Below are 23,985 nucleotides of genomic sequence, written 5' to 3'. Positions count from 1 at the left end.
ATTGACAATGCTGATCCTGCGATGACGTAAACATTGATACTCAAATTTATGTATGTTCCTTTGTTCGCTCACGCATGTCCGCATGTACCCAACGACAGCCTATAATCATGAAAAAGGACTCAAACTGGGAAAGCTTCGGACACCTGGTACAGAACAAAAGAACATACAGCAGATATCATTAAGCTGCAGACATTGGTGCTTTATCGGTAACCTTATAACAGCTGATTCGACCAACCTTATGGGAATCAATGCAATCGATTATTGGTGCCGCTAAGGTCGTAACCGTAGCCAACTGGTTTTTGGTTTACCGTCGTAACGATAAACAGCTGATTACGTTAGGGATACGGATACAGCGATACGACATACGGCACCAATGACTCCGGCTTAATGCATGTGAGACAGATACATAATTCTCAACGGAATTTTATGTATGCGAGAACAGTTTATCCGATTTACAGCCTCATTCTGTTTGGCGATATCGCCTCCAAAACGATCATCGTTCGTGTGTTCGTATTATGTATTGCAATACGATAGACAAAACGATAACAGCTGACTCTTACGTAAAGCGCCAAATACACGACACGAACATTCCGCAATCTTGTTCGCAGCTTTGGCCATACACCATACGAACTTTTGGCCGAACATTAGTTCTCTTTCAGACAGCGATGAATACGGACAACAATTGTGCTGCAGCACAATTCGATTAAAGTCGCATAATCATTATTCTTTTTAATTCTATTACAATAATCTTTGCTTTTTACTTGCCACAATGATGGCAAAGATTTATACATTTCAATAAATTCACTCAGAAATTTTTTATTGTCCATTTTACTTTTTCGCGCACGTCTGTTCTGTTCAGAAATTACCACGATTATGAGCTATTTCGAACTGGCAAACACCACCATACACGACAGAAAAGGTCGTAGAAACATGAGATAATGGGAATGTTCGCGGAAATGTTCGTGTCGTGTATTTGGCGCTTAACGAAAGTGCTCGTCGATTGGTATTCTGTATCACGAAAAGCTGCTAACAATACGAAAACAAAGTGTCAAAAACAGACAACAGGTATTCACCTATCGTTTTGGTTTAAAATGAGCGACACAAACAAAAAAGTGAGTATTATTAATTAATTAGTTATTATTGTATAAAAAAAACTTGTATTTTATATTAGAAGACTCAAAAAAGACCACTAGCGCCCAATTCCTCGTGCTTGTTCATGAGCTGGAAGAAAATGTGGATCTGGCCAGAGGAGCCCCGGTATATGGCGCAAATAAAACTTTATTTGATGAGCAATGGGCCAAAACTGCACAAAAAGTAAATGCCCACGGTCCACCTCAAAGAAGAGCGAGTGAATGGAGAAAGGTATTATATGTACATACATATGTACATCCAAATATTATTATTTTATAGATTTTTGCCGACCTCAAATGCCACATAAAAAAAAAAATTAGGGAAAACGCGGCAAATATGAGTGCTACAGGTGGCGGACCATTTCAGCCGTCTCCACTCAACGAAGTGGAGGAGGTTATAGACAGAATGCTGCTGATGACGAAAGGAGCAGCGCCAAGCGGAATGACACTTGGTGTGTCAAGGCCATCGAGGGCAACGTCTTCCACAGCTGCAGCGCTAGTTGAATTCGCAGGAGTGAGTGCTATAGCAGGCCCAGTGTCCCCGACGCCACCATCTGCTTGTGCAACGCCAAATTCCACAGAGGAAGTTAATACCAGCACGACCGCTGTAGTGACACCGAGCAGAGCGCAGCGCAGAACCACTCAGACTCAAACCTTCCAACACCGCATTGCCGTTTCGGCGAAAGTTCAAGCCGATGCAACCAAAGCAATAGTTGACGGGTGAGGCACAGGCCAAGGCAATGGAAAATTTAGCTGAAGCAGCTATGCTACAAGCAGATGCTGCAAATTCCATTGCCAAGTCGTTAGAGCAGTTAGTTGCTATTTTTTATCGGCAGTCTGAGGCTTTAGAAGCTATAGTAGCAAATATGACTACAGAGTTTGTACGAGAGGCCTAAATTTAATTGTTGTAAACTTTATTGTTTCTAGGTACCGGAGCGGTTTCTCGAACGACGAGTAACAGAAGCTTAATAATAAGCAGCAACAAAAAAGAGTACCAACACTAAAAGCAGAAGAAAAACGAAAATTAGTCGAAGAAATCAATAGCGGATATTCCAAAGAAGTAAAAGTCGAAATTTCCAAATGAAGAGGGACAATAGTTTTAGTGAATCGCGAGGATTTTTGCTAATTCAGTGCACTTTTCAAGAACCACTTAACTATGCATTGTTTGAAGAACCCTGTTTCAGATTATATTTTGAGCTGATCCTTGCGATTCACTAAAATTATTGTCCCTCTTCATTTGGAAATTTCGACTTTTATTTCTTTGGAATATCCACTATTGATTTCTTCGACTAATTATCGTTTTTCTTCCGCTTCTAGTGTTGATACTCTTTTTGTTGCTGCTTCTACTTATGCTTCTGTTACTCGTACGTCGAGGAACTGATTCGAGACCTAGAAACAATGGTTCGGCCTTTCCAGACATAAGTATTCAATCAGAAGTACCTAAAAAGTTAAAACGAAGCTTTATGAAAGCATAAGTACCTTAATAAGATAGATAAAAAGTTTTTTCCCACTAATTTATTTTTTGTGATAGTAAATGAATAAAAGTCTTGAACAATTTCGATATACAGATGTGAACACAAAAATAGTAGTGGCACTTTTAGCAAGTTTCGGTTCCAGTGCCAATTTTTATCAAATTTCAGCAAGTTTCGCTTCAGTTAAAATATTTTTGCAATTTTTTTATAAAAATATAGGTCAATATATAATTAGACGAATATAAGTTGAGCTTAAAACTTTACTCAAAAATCGGGAAAATCCAGCGGTCATGAAAATTTGCAACTTTTTACCAAGAATTTTTAGAAATTTTCTGAGAATTCAGTTTTGTAGCTCGTTCTATTTTAGTCCAATAATGTGCTAATCTTATTTCGATAAAAATACTTCCTCATTTTTGGCAATTTTTTTTCTAACGGACCTTCCAATTTTTTTCCATACAAATTTTAGAAGGGAATTTTTTTTTATAAAAGGAAAAAATTACGATGGTCCGTTAGAAAAAAAATTACCAATACTAAAATAGAATGAGCTACAAAACTGAATTCTCAGAAAATTTCTAAAAATTCTTGGTAAAAAGTTGCAAATTTTCATGAGACTCCGCTGGATTTTCCCGATTTTTGAGTTAAGTTTTAAGCTCTAACTTATATTCGTCTAATTATATATTGACCTATATTTTTATAAAAAAAATTGCAAAAATATTTTAACCGAAGCGAAACTTGCTGAAATTTGACAAAAATTGCACTGGTATTTTTGTGTTTGCAACTGAAGAGTAAATATGTACTATAAAACATGGATCTCACAACATATTTATTTTATATAAAGTATAGATATAAAGATTTAGATATAAGTAATACTACAAACATGGATTTAATAGCTTATGCAAATAAAACAATGAAATTTGTAGAAATTCATTATCAATCATAACTATTCATTCACATACTCAGACCATATTTCCACCTAGGCTTTATTCGAGATCTAGGCCTCTGAAAATATTTAACGTTAAATCTTGCAAGTTTTATCCTCAACGTCGATATAAATGCTCTTGTTTTTATGAAATGAATTTTATGAATTGATACAAGCTATCAATCAGAGCTGTAAAAAGATTGAATCAATTGAGTGTGCATTCTATCAGCATTCTTTTAAAAATTTGTGATTTTTTGGTTACATATTATAAATCTCCATTCCTGAATGGCTTAAAATAGTTTAACTAAAAACTAAAGTGTGTGTGTTATTGAATGGTAAAATATAATTCAATATAGAGTGTGAATGTAAGAACCATTCCCAATCTTTAATGAATGTAAACTTGAAATAAATGCACACTTTTTTTCCATTCAGTACTAAATACTTTTTCCTCAAGGTTATTTTTTGTATACTTTCATTGCCGTCCGATATGTTAAATCGATTTACGAGTTGGGTGCAAAAAAAGGCGTAAAATTGGTCAATAGCAAAAATGATAATATTTAAGAATTCATGAGCTTAACGCCAGCTTATAATTATTGAATATGAATTATTATGTTTGTTTAAGAGCAACTAAAAAGAAAGAAGCATTTACTGGTATATTGCGACGGTACCATTTCGAAAACAAATAAACAAGTAGTTAATTATAAACCAGGAAAGTCTTAAATCATTTTCATGGTGTCCGAACATAAGACATACAAGAATAGTACTTCATAGCAGATTTTGTATACTTCGTAATTGGGTTGATTTTTTTAATTAATCGTGTGAGATAAAAAAATGTTAGGCTCTTGTGAGTTTATTGGTTTCCTTTTTAGGTAAATCTCGCGGATAACTCGCCTACATAAACTACATAACTTCGCAAATACAATCTATTGCTTTCTTGCTATATGTCAAAATGTTACAACTTATTTTGCTATTGTTTTAAAATGGATTTTGTAAATGAACACATTGTGCATTGACCAAACAGATTAAATTGTGGATATTTTTTGTCCATAATGTAACAAAAACAGGTACTTGAGTTTAAGTCATTTAAATACATCAAAGTGCTTAGGTCCATCCATGGCGGAACGATACAAGGTGGCAGCATGGGACAGGTGATTATACGCTTTTTTATTTGATTTGATACATCAACTTCCGACGCAGTACGATTTTGACATTTGTCCATCGAATTTACAAAAACAAAGTACATGGAATTTTTATTTATGTTTGTAGATATTTCACCATGCTGCCACCTTGTATCGTTCCGCCATGGGTCCATCGGCGATTTGGTTGCTTTAAACACACGAAAATACGCGGAATCTCTTTTAAATGAGGTTTTCAGCTATTTGCATTCTTACATTCAAAGCTGCACTCGACGCTTCCTCATCGGGTAGGAGATCGTGATGTACTTCCGAGAGATTGCCGCTGTTCAAACTCAGAGGCAGTTCATGCTTAAACGAAACGCAAATATTGTGGATTGCGCAGCAAACATTTATTATTTTTATTGCTTTTTCAGCCGAATAATGAAGTCCCCTCGACCCTATGATACAGCGAAATCGGTTTTTCACCACTCCAAAGCAGCGTTCGATAAGGTTTCGAGCTTTACAATGTACCTCATTGTATCGAGTTTGAACCGCTTCTGAAGGGGTCCTAAATGGCGTCATTAAATAAGGTTGCAGAGGATATCCGGAATCGCCTGCCAAAAAATTTTTGTTTGCTTTTTCTTGAATCATAGAGAAATTAAAAACTATAATTACCTAGTAGCCAAAAATTCCTTTTTCCATTTTGATATTGTGTTCTCATATGCCGTTATGCTTCACTATGCTTCCATATAAATGAGTCGTGGTTTGCCCCTGGATGCCTTGAATCCACAAACGTTATGACCATATTGTGGTCACATATCTATAGAAGGAAACAAAAAAAAGCTCTCAACATAGTGAACGTAGCCTATTAGTATACATACTTACAACCAGCACATTTAAGCTATAAAAGCCTTTCCGGTTGTAATATAGGTGCTTCATATCTGCAGGAGGTGACTTGATCCGCACGTGACTGCCATCCACGCAGCCAACAACACCCGGTATGACGAATTTGGTAAAGAAGTGCTCTTTTACTGCACGTTCTTTTTCCTCAATCCTCACAAAATTTACCCACTTTTGGCTAAAATTATTCTCAAAAATGGATAAGCATTCATCAATGACTTTCGCTACCGTAGGCTGGGCCATAGATGAAAAGCTTTCATTTCCAACTGATTTCTGATAACTACCTTTTGCCAAAAAACGCAGGAACGTGGATAATTTTAGTTGGAGTGGTAAATGCGTGCTATGAAATGTATCTTTGAAATATATTTGTATTTCGTCAAAGATATGTTGAAATATTTCTTTGTTAACGCGAAAATTTTGAACAAATCTACAAATAAAATTATTTTGTAAACAATGTCAACACAGGCGCAATTTGTTATTTTACTCTGCGTCCGGTAAGTGAAGAACGTTCGAGCGGTCTCTCAATATCCGTCTTTGGATTTTTAATTCTTCTTCCTGGGACACTAATAGAGCAATAGCTTGATACATTTTTACTATATTTATATCACTGTATTTATTTCACTAGGAACTTTATTTTTATTTCACTTATTTTGTTAACTTTATGGACGTGCGCAAAAACAAAACATATGTGCACAGAGTTGCATGTTTGACACTTGATTATCGTGTATTTGGCGAACGACGTAAAGCTACACGATAAACGGCAACGTAAGATTCAGAATACCATAAGCACACGATATCGTCCAAGCAGGTTTCGTTCGTTGAGCGTATCGTTCGCCAAACAGAATGAGGCTGTTAATCATGTTGTCACTACTGACTGTCATATGAGAATTAAATGATTATCACGGTTGTTTTGTTATTTTTTAAATTCCGCCATTTTCAACCGACGAAAACCATATAAAAAATAAGTTTAAAAAATGAAAAAGAGAGCATTTCAAAGCTCCATGCTAAAAGAAAAAAAAATCGAAAATAATATTAAAAAATACCAAAAGCTGTCGGAATGTGTGGGGCGCACTCAAAAAATTGATACGCGAAAAATAATAGTGGTTAGTGGTGATTCATTTTTAAATGTGTTTCCGCATGAGGAAAGCGCTCTTCTGTTGTTTTGTTATTTTCTGAATTTAAATTGAACGTTCTGAACTCGATAATCTTATAAAACTATTTATTTTAAACAAATAAGAAACACATATGCTTTTATCCGTACAAAATTAAAAACGTAATGAAATAAAGTAAATAAAAAGCAAAAAGCATTGTTTCATTTTTGGCGGAATATAATAATGGTCATTTATGATAGTATAACAAACCTGATATCTACAGTAAACTATCATTTATGACACTTTTTGATAGTTAGAGTGTCAGCACTGATCCAGGAAAACGAATGAGAGTGCGCAGTACGGCTATATACTTAATCAGTAGGCCATATTGGTGTATAAGAAAGAGACAAAAACTCACACGTACACAGTTGTTTACATCACATTTGCGCATGTCCCCTTAAGTTTGCGATAGAAAGTTTGTATGAGGCGCTGATCGTTAGGTTGACATTGCTGACAATCAGATGATAGTCAGTATTCTTGTAGGGTACGTTAGGGATACGACTAAGTTATAATCAAATCAAATCTTATGGCGGAGACACAGTTTAGTTTTTAATATGGGTACGTTCAACGCAATCTTATGAATGTCAGTTACTTCGCCACAATCAACCAAATTGCAAATATTAAGGAATTTCAGACTTAGCTATTGAAGTTTATTTCGCCTTGCCTATTCACATTCACACATTCGCGAAGCACTGTTATAAAGCATCTCACTACATAAGACAAATACTTGCTAACATATTTTGTGTGCTATTTATTTGCAGTTTTCCATAAATTGCAGTTTTAACTGTGCAAAATTCTAGAAAAGTTCCAACAAGTGTGAAATCACCCTATGCAGCTATGAACACATTGACACGCACTACACTGCGCTTCACTTCTTTGCCTATTTGATCAACATGGTCGCGCCGCGGAGTGCTGTTAGCAGATGATGTGAATTGCTTCATAAGAATATATGCGAAGAATATTTTGCAGCGCGGTGTAGTGCAGCGCAGTGTGGCCTTGGCTTTAGCCAAAGCAAATGTCAAATTCTTTTTCTCATGCTTTCCTTGCTGCAAAATTTTAAAGTTGGCTACATTTTCATGTCAGATTGTACCAGTGTCGCTCAGTCTACCATTCTCCATAAAAATACGTGCAATCTACTCATCATGCATAACATTGTGTTTAACGCATCTATATAAAAAGCAAAGAAATTGAAATTATATAATTTCAATTTCTTTGTAAAAAGTGCTTATTTTTCGCGCGAGTATCGAACTGTGCTAGTTTTATACGGGAATAACGTAAAAGAAAAGTGTTAGTCTTCCATCAGACCGGCAATATAATCTTCCATTTATTTGAATGGATTTCTTCCCACGACTGCTAGGTATGTGTCGCACCTATCCACAAATTATCATGAAATAGTGGCAGGTCACAGGCAATTCCAGCAGCAAATAATTTAGTCCAGCTCCTTCACAGCAACTCATCCAAGTCGACATCTCTGATGAAACCTAGCAGTTCACCTGGCTTGAGGTACATTTGATGCCCGTTTTTAGTAATATATATCAATATATCAATATTCCATTGTTACAAAATGCATACTTAAGAACATTTAACTGTAATTTCAATAACAAAAGGAAAAGAACAAATAATTGCCTAATTTTATTCATGATTAGCTAAGTCCGCTCATATCAGTTCAGTGGCAGCATACATTGCGGTGTAGCACGTTGACAACGTAAAACTTTTTTTTATTATTATTGTTTTTGATACCTTCCTTTTTTTTCATGCAACAAAAAAAAATTTGGTCCTTTATTTGGAGAATTGGTCCTTTTTTTTGATGAATTTTGGTCTCAAATGAAAACGTGGTGTGGCAACCGTGCATATGGATCACATTGTTGTTGCAGTCATTGTGAATGATAACAAAGTGTGATATCTTTTGCATAGACGTCAAAATTCCAAAGGGATTGGATCACCTGATTTGTAATTGACTATCGCTGTCTCATTCTGTATCTCTTTCTATCACCCGCTGAAGATAGGCGCCGCCATATTGAACACAAACGCTAAAAAGTAGCCATATTGAACATCCTGTCAGGCAGTTGACAGATAAGATATCACACTTAGTTATCATTCACAATGGTTGCAGTTACATGTTGAATTCATGGCGGAACGATACATGGTGGTTGCATGGGACAGCTGATTATAAACTTTTTTCATTTGATTTGATACATCAACTTCCGGGGCAGTACGATTTTGCCATTTGTCCATCGAATGTATAAAAACAAAGTACATGGAACTTTTTTTATGTTTGTATGTCAACATTCTGCCACCTTGCATGACGTCTGGGTATTGGGGGTTGACCCGGCATGGGTGGCTGCCTGGGCATTGGCGCCTGTCCAGGTTGTGTTGGTGGCATGATTTGACCCATGTAACCACCTGGCGCAGCTGGTTGTTGTAGAGGATGACCTGGCTGCTGAGGTTGTGGAGGATAACCAGGTGGACCAGGTTGTGGTGGATAGCCCGGCTGTTGCGGCATTATGCAGCATAAAATATATATGCAATGAAATGTAATAACAAAAGATTTATTTTCTTTTGTTTTGTTTTGCGCTTTTTGAGTGAAGTTGGCTGCGATAGTTCTATATGTCAAAAAATTTCCTTGGTGTATTTTAAACTTCATTCACAATAGAGCAATATTTTCTATTTTCAACACTACCTCTCAACTCGGTTATTGATTAGCCGACTTCGCGAGGACTGGATAAAATAACCGAGTTAGTGTTGTTGCTTTGAATGTAATTCGATGAATAAGCGAGTGTTCTTTTCGTGCTCGCTTAGAATAGAAGGCGCCTAATAAGAGCAGTCACTCGTTATTTTGTGGCGAGTATCTCGCTGGAAATTGAAAAAATTGATGCCGAATGTTTTCTGAGAGGCATTTTTAATTGTCTCGCATTTATCCATGCCGTGTAGGTCCCTTGGGCAACTGTGACTTTTGGAAAGAGAATTAAATAAATTAATTAAATACAGTCGAAAAATAAACACAAATACCCCACGAAAATGTACAGAAGACATTTATAAACATCTCGCCCAAAAAAAAAGTAGCAACTACCTCTCAGTATACATCGAGTAAATGTCAAAAAAATAACGAATGACGGCTCTTATTGTATTTATCCTCTTTGCCATGGGTATCTGGATCACTGTTCATTGGCACGTGAGGACGTCGTCAAAAAAAAAAAAAAAAATGAGCGGAATTTACTAAATAGTCCGTCAATTATTTGTTATTCCAAAAAGTCAAAAATGGTCTTCACAATGCAACTCTGAATATAGAAAACCAGTTTTTTCAGGCGAATTCAACATGCAGTCAACGTCAACGAAAGCCCAAAGCGTCACTTGATTGTGAAAAATGTGATACTTTTCTTTTAACAAATAAGTGCATATTTCTGAAATTCTTATAATTGGGCAAAGCTAAAACCGCCATTTGAATAAATATTATAACCCCAATAAAATAAATTCAGAAAACGGGCAGAATAGAAAAGTTTTGAAAAAACCACAGTAACTTATTCATTAGATACTTTGCCGTGTGCTCTGTGCATTAGCTACAGGGGTCGGAAGAAAGAAAGTTCATATACCGAAAATCGTTTACTGTCGACTTCCAAAGTCGAAGAGGTTATATATATTTTTTCTTGCCGTGGTAAGTAAAAGCCGCTAAAATTGTGGAAAAACAGGAGAAAACTCCCAAGCGGAAGAAGAAGGCTGCAGCCAGTAAAATGTCTGCAGTTTATTCGCCGCAACCACCGCAGCAGTCGGCACCACCTGGCGCTGTACTGCAATCACAACAGCCTCCAACGCCAATGCAGCAGCAACAACAACAACCGGTCGTTGGACCAGGTTCGGGAAATGTAGGAATGGGTGTGCCAATGGGTGCAGGGGGTTCCATGCAGCGTGGCCCACCGATGATGGGTAGTGGCGGTGGACCAGTGGGTCCACCTCCCTCCGTGGGAAGTATAGGAATGATGGGCGGTGTGGGATCACCACAATCATCACAACGTAGCGGAATGCCACCATCACCGAGTCCTGCACAAATACAGAAAATACTAGATGACAACTGTGGGCTTATACAAACAATACAAGACTTTCAAACAATGGGCAAAGCGCAAGAGTGCATGACTTATCACATGGCACTACATAGAAATCTTGTTTACTTGGCGCAATTGGCTGATCCGACAATGAATATCGCCCAAATTTTGCCGGTAGGTATTTCATGTGATATATGTATATGTTCTTTTTATCTGCAATTGTAAAACTTGTTTAGCATCCACATGTTCTTCAGCAACAGGCAGCGCAACAGCAAGGCCCACATGGTATAATGGGTGGACCGCAACCGTCACAAGGTGGTCCACCAAATAGCGGGAACCAGCAACAAATTGGAGGCATGCCCCCAATGTCACACGCCGATGGAAATATGCAGTCACCAACAACGCAAATGCCCTATGGTGGACAACCACCGCAATCTCATCCTGGGATGGCACCAAATCCCCAACAACAACAGGTCCCTTCGCAACAGGGAGCTAACTCGCAGCAACCTGGCCAACAACCACAGCAAGGTGTTGGATATAGGGGTGGTACCACTCCGCAATCAGCTGGTAATCAACAAGCCCCACCTGGCTCGAATACTGCATCAAGTAAATGCTATGTTCAAAAGTTTTTTGTTACAATTTTATATTTATTAAGATAATTTTTCTATGTTCAGATCAACAACGCCCAGGTGTTCAAACTGGGCAGCAGCCTGGACAGGGTCCGCAACAGCAACAACAACCATCACCCCAACAACAGCAACAGGGGCCACCTCCACAAACGCAATACCGAGGTGGATATCAACAACAACAACACAGTCATTATCCTGGATATCCGCCACAAAGTGGCTACCAACCACAAAGTGGTTATCCATATGGACCACCAACACAAGGCTACGGACCACCTCCACCAAATTCACAAGGTGGTTATCATCATGCAGGTATGCCGCCGACATCAGCCTCTGGTACCGGACCGCCAGGTCAACATGGCTATCCTAATACTAGTGGTCAACAAGGCCCTCCAGGGGCTTATCCGCCACCGCCGCCAAATCAGCAAGTTCCACCAGGCCAACAACCACCACCTTCACAGATGTATGGCCAACCAGCAGGTGGGCAAGGTCCACCACCGCCGAATCAATACGGACCGCCTCAAGGTGGTAATACCGCACCACCACCAATGTCTTATGGTGGTTATGGTACGCCTCCGCCAACTGGTTATGGTCAAGCATCTGGAGGATATGGCCCACCTCCACAAACTCCTGCTCAATCACCATATCCCCCACAGTCACCATACCAACAGAGTAGTGCAGCTGGTGGATATCCCGGTCAGGCACCACAGCAACCACAAACAGCACAAGGCACAACTGGTGGTTATAGTTCCTCACCGAGTCCAGGTCAAACACCGCCTCCTCCATCAAATCAACAAGCTCCGAATTCGGGAAATCCAAATGGACCGAATGCTCCACCCGTAGTACCGCAATCGACTTCCCCATCTACTTCAGCTGGTAACATTGGTGTAAATAATGGTACATCTAATCAACAATCTACACCAACTCAACAACAACAGCAGCAACAATATGCGCCCCAGCAACCGGGGGCATCAAGTGGACAACCACAACTCCATGGATCTTCGTCACAACCTGTTTATTCATCTGCTGGAGCCACTTCTGGTGGTCCATCGCCATACGGAGCACCAGCACAACAACCGCAACAGCAACCTCCTGGTCCAGGCGGTCCACCTACGGGGCCACCAAATACAACTGCTCCTCCAAATGGTTCGTCTCCAATACCCAATCAACAACAATATCAACCACCACCCACATCGCAAGCATATGGGGCGCCTCCACCTCAATCCTACGGGCCACCACCCCCCGTTAGCGGTTATCCAGGACATAACTATCATCAACCGCAAGGTGGTTACGGTGCTATGCCGCAAGGTCAGTATCCACCATCACAGGGCTACCAAGGTTATAGACCAGCAGGTGGACAAATGCCACCACCAGGTGCACCACAAGGACCGCCGACAAATGCATATTCATATTATGGTAATCAGCCGCCACAATAAGTTAATATGTTAAAGCAAATCGGAAAAAATATGAAAAATAAAGTTTTAAAATACATGCATATTAATTCACAAAGGCTCTCACCACCAGATTTTTCGAAAGAGTAAAAATTTGAAAGAGTTGGCGCCAATAGCGGCGCGATTATGCCACTTAAAAAAAGCTAATTTCGACTGGTGAATGTAAAAATAAAATGTTTTTGCTTTCCCTATACATTTTAAAATTTGTTGCTTTATGCACTTTTGAATTAAGCTAATGATATGTATTATTAATAGTTAAAACTATTTTATTAATTGATACGCACACTCAAACGAGACAAATACATTTTTTTTTAATAAGGTGCTTAATAATTGAATGCAGCAAACGTTTGAAATAATGACATTTATAATCTATTATTATAAAAGCAAAATTATCCTTTTTAATTTACTTGACAGTTAAGCCAATAATTAAGCTGTACAATGTTTGTCGTATTTAGTAGTATTTAAATATGAAAGTAAAAAATATTAAATTTTATTCTCAATATAATAGTTTTCGTAAAGGTATAACATATTTATTTATTAGTTATACTTTACTGTATAAACAAATTAGTAACCACAATACAATTTAAATTGGGCATAATTCAACGAACAATCATTTGTTACTATTAGGAATTTGGAAGAAAATTGATACTTGTCAAAAATATGTAGCTCCCAATTGAATGCAGACTTCTATATATTAAAATTAAGATCATAGTTCACAGTGAAAAAACAAAAGTAAAACTATTAATAAGTAATTTATGTAGCATACTACGTATACTATTAAACCTTCAGTGAAATGTATCCTTATTAGTTATAGAGCCGCTTCTGTTGAATTTCTTATAAAGTTTATGTTCATTAAAAAAAAATTTTTAATGTATATTGGACCAGAACCTTTACACAAAATAACATTAATTTGTGTTTTTTTAATAAGTGAACTAAATCACTCTTAGTAGAAGCGGATCATAAATCCAAAAACACATTTCAGCTAAAAAATAAAATAATACAATTAATATGCAAATTAGTAAATAATATGTATGAAAAATATTAAATGAACACGATAAGTAAAGTTTGATGAGAGTTGATTGAAATTGAAGTTAGAAAAAGAGGAGACGTTCGCCTGCACCAAATACGGTAGTTAAGCATTGAATGAAAAGTTTAAAAAAAAATATTGCTCACAATCGACTTCACTTTTCATTCTCTCTTACTCGCCTAGAACCTTAAGTGGGTGTAGATTTGTTCTTTAATAATATCAAATACTCTAATGTTTATGTTTTATTAAATTGCCAGTAGGGAAGATATTTTTATTTTTAATAATTATGTTTATTACTGCTACTATTGCTTATAATAATATCAATAAAGTGTTTATGTGTATGCGACAAGTTTATACAAAACCGTGCTGATTGGTGTTTCTTCTGCCTTTATCTGTGAAAGTGTTCATGTTAGAGCACTAAAAGCGTGTATGAGGCTAATATATCCCCAGAAAATTTATGTACAAGGGAAAAGGGGCATGGCACCGCCCATACATAAGAGATTTTACATACTAACATATCTCTCGAAGCATTAATGTTAGACAATTGATTTATGGGGAAACATTTAAACCCGCCAGTAAAAACGGGGATAATAGAAAATGGGTCCTGGCACTCCCATTCAAATTGAATTTTTTAAACTGTATATTATGAAATAAGTGTAAAAATTAGTAGTTACAGATATAAAGTTTGGGGGTGTGAATGAAAGAGCAGAAGTGGAGAGATAGTGGGAATTAAATAAAAAGGTGAAGGAAGGAGATCGGGAAAAAGATAATTTCGAATTTTTGAATTATTTATTTTATTTGTATTTATCTTTAACACCTTCATAATTCAAATATAAGGGAATTCAAAGAGTTTGTAAACGCAATTCACAGCTTGCGCAACCCAATTGTCAAGCTCACCTACGCGAGGCGAATCCTGTTTCAATATGAATGTATCATACACTGTTAAGCAGGTGAGGCTCTGGTGACTCCAGGTTCCTAATGGAATAAGGGATAGGGATAGATATGGCCCTGGAGGTTCATGTGATCATATTTAATCGTTCCCGAGATGGTCGGGCTAGTACCTTAATGATGCTTCTTACAGGAACGTAGCAGATTTATATCCGGCAAAGGACCATCAATATTGATAACACTCCCAGATACTTTCGGCGAGTGTTTTTGTCACTATAACAACAACAATACAAACATAAGGACAAACACAAAAGGAGAATAACACAAGAGCAAATAGAAATACGAAGATTATTATAAAGGAGCAGACCATCCCAAAAAGAAAATGAAGACAAATATGAAAACAAAGACCAAGATAAACACAAAGATCTAGAAGTTGTAAAGGAAGGCCAAAAGGAAAAACAAAATCATTAATCAATTACGGAGATGAAGGTCAAGAGAAGGCAAATATGAAGATGAAGACGGAGCCAGGAAGAAAGAGCAGACACTTATTGTAATGCCTCCACCAATGAAGGTATTTACCCCTGCTGTCTTTGGCACCATTTTCAAATAGTCAAACGGTTGACCGTAAACGTTCCATTCCGACAGTGGCCTAGGATATTTATTTTTTTATTAGTCTACAAATTTAACAATTAATCAGACTAAATATAGTTACGGATTACAGATAAATTTTAAGATTTTTTTAAACATTCTCTAGGGCAGCCGTATGGCAGAGGTGTTGATAAACTGACGCTGTTACAAGACCTGAGGGACGAGAAATGTAACACATTTTAAAGCGAAAGATACTCCGACCAACTCGTGCTGGGCACTACACCAGATTTGAAAATAAAATAATTAAAAAAATTGTTTGTTGTTATATCGGCCTACTGATTTTTAAGATCGCCTAAACGTTGCCGATGAAGGAATTTAGCAGTTCCCTAAATGGATCTATACAACGAGCTTTGGCAGTTGTGTAATTTTTTTCTTTCTTCTATTCTAATTTAAAAAAAATGTTTCAATTAAGAAAAAATTTATCATAATAATAATGATAAAAAATTATTGTTAGGCCTTGAGCTCGATTCGAACCCGCAATCTTAAACGGTTTTATTGAAAACAGTACTAGATGAATAATAATACTAAATAATAAAATGATTAGGTAGGTCCTAGCTACTAGTCGAGATAAAATCGACTAAGAGCACACAACAAACTACTGCTAGCCTGGGTTCCAGGCCACAGGCAAGTTGAGGGTAATGAGCGGCGGATAGTCTTGCCAGAGAGGCAGCAACGACACGACCCATCTGTCCGGAGCCGTTCCTGCCAGTGGGCCCGCAGGAATTCAGGGGGCATTTATCAGTAGAAGAGAAGGAAAAGAGGGAAGAACACAGCCGTATGAAGCCTTGGTGAACTCCATAAGCAGGCGTCGGACCTCTATGTCAGGAATTGCTCAGCTGAATCCAGTACTCAAAGAACAATACCCTAAACTTGCAGAAGAGGAGCGCACACTGCCTAGGGAAACGCGATTCAATCTAGCCCAACTTCGATCTGGATACTGTAACAGGTTAAACTCTTACCTATCCAGAATCAAACCCGAAATACAAAATGTATGCCCTGCTTGCAATGTATCCCCACATGACACCAAACATCTCTTCAATTGTAATGTGGAACCAACGCCTCTAACACCTCTCTGATTATGGGCCACCCCTGTTGAAACAGCAAGTTTCCTCGGACTCCCGTTGATGACAATTTGTGATTGGTCAGACCTATTGGATGGGGCGAAGCACTGCTATAACAACAACAACAGGGAAGAACACTGGCGCAATATGCCAGGCCTGAGATAATCTAAGCTACTATTAGGGGGTTACAGCACAACTCGATATAGGGCATTGATAGGCCTCTCGAAAGATAACCTAAGAATCCTAACAGCTATTCTTACAGGACACTGTAGACTGAATAGCCACATGCAGAAGCTGGGACTATCGAACAACGCATGCCGATTTTGTGATCAATCAACGGAGACGGCGGATCATATCCTCCCGGAGTGTAACGCAATCTCAAGACGCAGGGCTAAGTTTATGGGCTCACCATGGCCAGAGCATTCTCACATTAAATCCCTCAAGCCAGTTGAACTGCTAGGGTTCATAAGAGATGTCGGCTTGAATGAGGTGCTGTGAAGAAACTTAGGGCAGAATAGACCAATGGTCGCAGTGCAATCCTCCATTAACTATCTAGTTACTAGTCATCACACTCCTCATCTATCTCGGGCGTTGATCAGACAATTAAATAATGCGTTGGAGGCGTCAAATTTCTATTCATAGTCATATACAAGATCAACTGAACCTTAATAAGGTTATGCTACGCCTTACATTTTTAGATATTTCACGCGCCCAACGCTTTTATTTAATTGTCTGATCAACGCCCTAGATTGATGAGTGTAATGACTAGTACCTACCTAATTATTTTCTAGCTTTTAGTATTATTATTACTTCATGTAACTATTGTTTTCAATAAAACCGTTTAACTTAAAATTTTTTTTAATTATTTTATTTTCAAGTTTTTAGTCTTTATTTAATTGCCTATTATTTATCATTATATTTAGTTCATTTAGTGACTCATTATTACAAGGATTCTTCCCTGACAATTGTCAGCCACAAATACGATTTTTTGAAATATTTCGATCCATGCGCCACCTTTCGGAGTTTTTTTTTATTATTGCATTGTCATCGGGTTCTGAACTATATTCCAAGTTTCAAGCTTGTTTTACTAATTACAAAATTTGTTCACAACGGCCGTGGGGCCGGCCGGTCTGTCAAGCTAAATAAAACCGTTTAAAATATGCATGCAATTTGAAAGCATTCGAATGGCATTTCCTTTGAAATCGAACTACGGAATAAACGAAGGTTTGGCGGTTGTATAACCCCCCAGCGGGTTAGGGGGTCAGAATATACCCGCGGTTGGTATGCCAGCGCAATATATAGCTTCTCCAAACCCAATTGTCAACCTCACCTATCCGTGGCGAATCCTGTTTCACTAAAGATGAGTATCTGGCGACCCCAAGCTCCTCATGGAACTTTGGGTGGGGAGGGAGGGATGTCCCGAAGATTTAATGTGGCCATATTAATCGTTCCCGAGATGGTCTGGCTAGCACCTTAATGGTGCTGTGTTACCGGAGCGTACCGGATCTGTATCCGGCAAACGACCATCACATCGATAACACTCCCCAAAGCCTTCGGTAGTAACCTTATCGCTACAACAACAACAACAACCGTTGTACTAATTCGGACATCAGTACTACAGCCGGGTCCTAAAACCAATGCGCTCTATACAATCTTTAAACCTTGGAGTCCAATGTAGTATTATCATACATAAACTATTTATTACTGGTACATTAAAATAAAAGAAAGAAACTATCATTTTTTGGACGTACCGTAGATTTACTATTTTCAAGTTATTCAAATTTTTGGTGTATGACTTCAGCATCTGAGTGACCAAATAACAGCGAGCCCTCGGGCTCTGTTTGTGTAGTACTATTAGTATCAGCAATTTCGCTCTTTTTACGTTTGAATAACTTCTGCATTACCTTACCCATTAATGATTGTGGTGGTGCATCTTTTTGTTCTACGACTATACGTTTGGTAGCTACGCTATGAATTGGACCAAAAGCTAAAGCAACCACTGTACAAGCCAAGCAAATAACATTGTATGGCATGCTAAAATCGGGTGTTGGCAGTGATAGTAATAATGATTCAGTACGAATTTCCAAAAAATATGATGTACGTGAGGCATTAAAAGAAGCAGCGAAAATGTGTTTATCAACAGGTATAGCAGAATAATTGCGTCCAATTGGCAGTTGCGTCGTAATGATAGCTGAACCCAAATAATGGCCATGATTTGCATCGGGTGGATATTCCAGCCACTTCAGAAATATATAATCAAAATCAAAAGATATTTGTACTGTACTTAGAGCAGGTATTCCAAAAACCAATTCTAAATGATATGGACGTACACGTTGAACACCTGGTATGTAATGTATTATATTTGGTTTTAAACTGTATTCCGCGCCATTTTTAGTTTGCACACTCAATTTCAACGTATGCATATAGGAAGGTACAAACCACGGTATATTTTCTTGCAGGATGATAGGCAATGTTGAATAATGGGTATTTGTAATTTGTGTTACTATTTGACCTCTTTCCTGCCCATGCCCAAGTATGTAACGATGCGCATAAAGTACAGGAGGTTGTGCTAATAATACTGTTGGCTTGATTTGCTTTCGTCTTATCCAAGCAATATTAAATAGTCTATCAGTATCAACTAAATTTTGTATATCGTATACGCCGTAAATTGTTTTACTACCACCACGCAAAGAGGTAATATTATATGCTGGTGCTGGTGTTAAATCATAAGGCTGATCATCGAGATGAACATAAATTTTACTACTTTTTGCCAAACTGCAATATCCATTCAAACCTTGTCCAAACAGACGTCGTAGCGAAAAATCACCATTTGCGCCAAGTAGTTTTGGATCATAGACTAAATTTGCCGTTTCAGTAAACTCCAATATGCAATTGCTATTATAACTTTTACACACTGTACGCATTTTTATACCCAACGAGTGGTAATTTGTATTGTGAACATAGCCTGAATTAAGTAAAGACGCGAATCCTAGTTTACTATTGCATGGCAACAGTTTTTTCCATGGTGTTAAATTTTCTGTGCAAACGATTTCTCGCGGCAAGCTGGCATAACGTATAAATTGTGGTATTTTTTCTTTACTACCAGTTACAAATTGTGGTCGAAAACTAAATTTAGGCTCCACACTATTTGTTTTGTCAATAAAATTTAAGGAGGCGCATAGTATTCCGGAGAAGGTGCTTGCAAGTTTTATCCATTGATCATCTACTATGGTTGATGTCAGATTTTTTCCCGCAAACCATGCTCTTACCTCTGCGCCCGGTGCTGAATCCACTACTGGATATCCTAAAGTTTCATATCTCCAAAGTCCTTGTGTCAAGCCGATATGTATCTCTTTAACTTCGTATAAGAGCAAGGTTTCTGCAATGGGGCGTGGTATGATTTGTGTGTAATGTACTGAAGAGGGTTTTTTAAATGAATTACTTCTTTAATTTATATTCAAATTTTATTTTCTTACAATTATCTTTATCGCCATAATGCCAACGGCTTGTAAAATGAAAATACGTATTAACATGTCCATTTGGCAGAGGCCGAATATAAAGTTCTTCATGAAAATCGTTAGACTCTCGCACAGCTTCAATAGACCAGATCAAAAGGATGATCAGATAAATAATTCCGAATATTCGTAGCATTTAAAAGCGTCCTTAGAAATTAACACAGCGAGTTAATGCCAATAAAATAAATCCATATCAGAAAACGGAAGCTGTTCCTCTTAGTATGCTTTAAGAAGCTATTACCATAGATTAGATTGATACGAATCTTTTGTTTACGCTCTCATATTTTCGCTCTCACGAGGGATTTATCTTCTAGTTGTTGCTGGCAACAATCACAGATAAATCCCTCGCGCCAGCTGAAGCGGGTGCCAGAACAAAAAATGTGCCATCCAAAACGAAAAACGTGCCAAAAATTTTGGTAAACTTTAGTTTGACCTACAACTGTAGAATAGCGTTCAAAAATTATGGAAAAAAGGATTAAAATACTTGCTTTAGTGTAAGTATTATTAGTTCGAAGGCGGAGGGTAAATATTATTTTCCATTCAAAAGTTATCTCTAAAAATAGGTTTTGTAAATATGAACTTCCGATGCAACCAGTCCATTTTGATCACAGAACCTGGAACGCCAGACATGTAGGATAAGCCCTATCCATTAAATAATGTTAACTATTATATTATAGGTCCGATTTACTGCAATTTCAAAAGAATATATGGTTTTACTGCGAGTTAAATGCGTTACAATATTAGACTAATTAATGTAATCGAAATGTAAATTTTACTTAGATTTGTTTATATTTAAGGTAATAGTCTAGTTGAGGGGTCGACTGCTAATACGCTACCAAAAATATCGAGAGAGGTGTCAAACGACGCGTCTTGACATCAGTATTAATAATCCGAAGGCGGAAAAAAAAATTTTAACGCATTCAAAAGATATTAGCGAAAAACCGAAAAATGACCCGCGGGTACCTCCGAAACCGGGGGTCGGATCCATAGTATTTTTGTGCAGAACACTTTTTTGCGTTGGCGGCCTTCGGCCGCGATTATAAAAAATAACCCTGGGCTACACCATGCCAAGTCCGGGTGTGTGGTATAACCGTGGCTACCGCCACGGTGATGCACAATTTTTTTTGGGGGTACAAACACAACAACAACCACATGGAAATCGCCAACTTCAAATGCAAATATCTCCGGACTGAGATAAAATTTTTCTTTTCCGCCATCGGATTATTGTTCTCGAGATTAATACGCGTCGTTTGACACCTCTCTCGATGTTTTTGGTAGCGTATTAGCAGTCGACCCCTCAACTAGACTATTACCATATTTAACTCTAACTAGTCGTATTATTGTAAAATAACTTTAAGGAAATAAATATTTTACGACTATCATTTTATTAAATGATTGAAACTATAATCGCCGAAATGTATGTCAAAAATCCCCATTTTCAGATCTATTCATTTTTGTTTGGAGTGGCATCATTGATAAATGTTATAAAAAATGTGCATTTTGACAGCGCTCTCTCGAAACAAAGAGTTGCAAATCCATTCATCTATGGCTATTACCAATGATGACATGATACGAAACATTCATTCTCTCTCAATTTGTTTCCAAGAATGGGTCTTAAAGTTCATTCAATTGTAAACATTGGTTCATTCGATTGTAAACAAACTTCATTCGTTTCCAAGAATGGGTCTTGAAGATCAGAGTTGCGTAAACCGCGCAAAAGAAATTCCAAGAAAATCGGTGCGTTTTCATTATTTTTCATTTCAAGTGTATTCAACTACATAAGCGGATCAAAAATTTGTAAAAAAGGTACAAGAAATAACAAAATTAAATGAGCTGTTATATTAACGCACGAAAAGAGATAAGTACATTTTACCTTAGCTATCAAAAAATTAAATTTCACGTGTTGTCACGGAAAAATTTTTAACGGGTAAAATAAGCTTTTTTTTTGTATTTGTGATCCTGAAAAAATTCGAGTTTTTTGATATGCCATTTGACAATCTTGAGTAAGTTTTCGGTGAAAATCATAAATTAAACCTTTACCATGTAAAATACCCCAAAGTTATTCCGAAATGCCCAAATTTGATTTTGAGGATGATGGCATCTATGGTCAATGTTATAAAAAATGCACATTTTCACGCGCTCTCAGAGAGCGAGAAGTTTCATATCATGTCATCTGTGGCTATTACCCATTGTAAATTTTACCAAGTAGCGCAACTAACAGCTGATCGGTGAAAATTCGCACATTCACACAAAACTTTAGATTATTTAATTCAAACTTTAAAGTGAGATAATCCTAACAAATTTATGTATACAGAATATATATGGCGTTTTTGTTGTTATTAAAACAATAGTTTTATTTATATTAAATCTTTTATGATTTTTTTTTTAACTTTGAAAAAACTCCGAACACTATTCCTTCATTATATGACATTCGACTGCCTAGTCCACTGCCTTCCACTCTATTCGCAACATAACCTCTACTTAAGCTGCCAAACTATATAGTAAACAATGCTATTACCCATTGTAAACTTTACCAAGTAGCGCAACCATAGATTAGATTGATACGAATCTTTTGCTTACGCTCTCATATTTTCGCTCTCACGAGGGATTTATCTTCTAGTTGTTGCTGGCAACAATCACAGATAAATCCCTCGCGCCAGCTGAAGCGGGTGCCACAACAAAAAATGTGCCAGCAAAAACGAAAAACGTGCCAAAAATTTTGGTAAACTTTAGTTTGACCCATAACTGTAGAACAGCGTTCAAAAATTATGGGAAAAAGGATAAAAATACTTGTTTTAGTGCAAGTATTATTAGTTCGAAGGCGGAGGGTAAATATTATTTCCCAATCAAAAGTTATCACTAAAAATAAGTTTTGTAAATATGAACTCCCGATGCAACCAGTCCATTTTGATCACAGAACCTGGAACGCCAGACATGTAGGATAAGCCCTATCCATTAAATAATGTTAACTATTATATCATAGGTCCGATTTACTGAAATTTCAAAAGAATATATGGTTTTCACTGCGAGTTAAATGCGTTACAATATTTGACTAATTAATTTAATCGAAATGTAAATTTTACTTAGATTTGTTTATATTTAACTCTAACTAGTCGTATTATTGTAAAATAACTTTAAGGAAATAAATATTTTACGACTATCATTTTATTAAATTATTGAACCTATAATCGCCGAAATATATATCAAAAATTCCCATTTTCAGATCTATTCATTTTTGTTTGGAGTGGCATCATTAATAAATGTTATAAAAAATGTGCATTTTGACAGCGCTCTCTCGAAACAAAGAGTTGCAAATCCATTCATCTATGGCGCAACTAACAGCTGATCGCTCAAAATTTGCACACACACACAAACATCACTAATGGCCATATTACGGAAATCTTAGGGAAATTGAAGTTAAATTTTTAAACAGACATAAAATGTTATAATTTTGGAATATATAGCATCTAGGACACCTTAATTGCAGTAATTGAGAGAAAATGTTAGCTTATACTCAAGTATTTAATTATTTTTTCTAAATTTATCTTTAATATTGATCCATTGCAACTCTGGCCTTCGTACTGTTCTTCATTCCACTCCATCATAGTGTACCTATACCAAGTGTGTTCACTAAGCGATAAACGTCAAAACTACAAACAGCCTCGCTCACCTGATGGAAATCTCAGGTCTAGAGTCGCATTTTTGGTCTCAACGACAACATTTTTGTCTACCAATCGTCTCGACTTTTTCAATTTTTCAATCATTCGGAGCATTCGATAATGGTATCCATTTTGAATTCGCTGTCATTCCGAATCCAGCGAGTGCCTGTCAGAATGCTTGACAGATAAGTCAACACACTTGTACTTGAACACTATGCACTCCATTCGAGTGCCTATTTTCACGGCCTGCGAGTGCCTTCCACTCTATTCGCAACATAACCTCGAATTAAGCTGCCAAACTATATAGTAAACAATTCTATTACCAGCTGATGTCTAGAGATGGAGCCTACCGATATCGTTTATCGAAGGCTACTACTATCAATAGT

The 23,985-nt window shown here is 37.2% G+C and overlaps 2 protein-coding genes and 1 long non-coding RNA gene across 3 annotated transcripts; 1 reads left to right on the top strand and 2 right to left on the bottom strand.

Moving 5' to 3' along the window:
- Window positions 1-2,603: 2,603 nt before the first annotated feature.
- On the bottom strand, window positions 2,604-6,212 carry LOC137249314 (uncharacterized). Its single transcript, XR_010952338.1, has 4 exons — window positions 6,021-6,212; window positions 5,522-5,963; window positions 5,312-5,456; window positions 2,604-5,250 (listed from the first exon to the last, which is right to left on the bottom strand). It is a non-coding gene; the product is annotated as an uncharacterized lncRNA (long non-coding RNA).
- A 3,808-nt stretch (window positions 6,213-10,020) lies between these two features.
- Window positions 10,021-14,194, top strand: LOC137251207 (uncharacterized). The gene is made up of 3 exons (XM_067785396.1): window positions 10,021-10,898; window positions 10,961-11,330; window positions 11,399-14,194. Exons 1-3 carry the CDS (start codon window positions 10,416-10,418, stop codon window positions 12,784-12,786), a joined length of 2,241 nt encoding a protein of 746 aa, XP_067641497.1. The 5' UTR covers window positions 10,021-10,415; the 3' UTR covers window positions 12,787-14,194.
- On the bottom strand, window positions 14,063-20,368 carry PIG-T (phosphatidylinositol glycan anchor biosynthesis class T). The gene is made up of 2 exons (XM_067785397.1): window positions 19,902-20,368; window positions 14,063-19,840 (listed from the first exon to the last, which is right to left on the bottom strand). The coding sequence occupies exons 1-2, from the start codon at window positions 20,074-20,076 to the stop codon at window positions 18,198-18,200; spliced, it is 1,818 nt and encodes a 605-aa protein (XP_067641498.1). The 5' UTR covers window positions 20,077-20,368; the 3' UTR covers window positions 14,063-18,197.
- Window positions 20,369-23,985: the final 3,617 nt, after the last annotated feature.

Source organism: Eurosta solidaginis, chromosome 4 (genome assembly GCF_040869045.1).
Source record: "Eurosta solidaginis isolate ZX-2024a chromosome 4, ASM4086904v1, whole genome shotgun sequence".
Classification (NCBI taxonomy): domain Eukaryota; kingdom Metazoa; phylum Arthropoda; class Insecta; order Diptera; family Tephritidae; genus Eurosta; species Eurosta solidaginis.
This window is presented reverse-complemented; position numbering and strand designations above follow the sequence as displayed.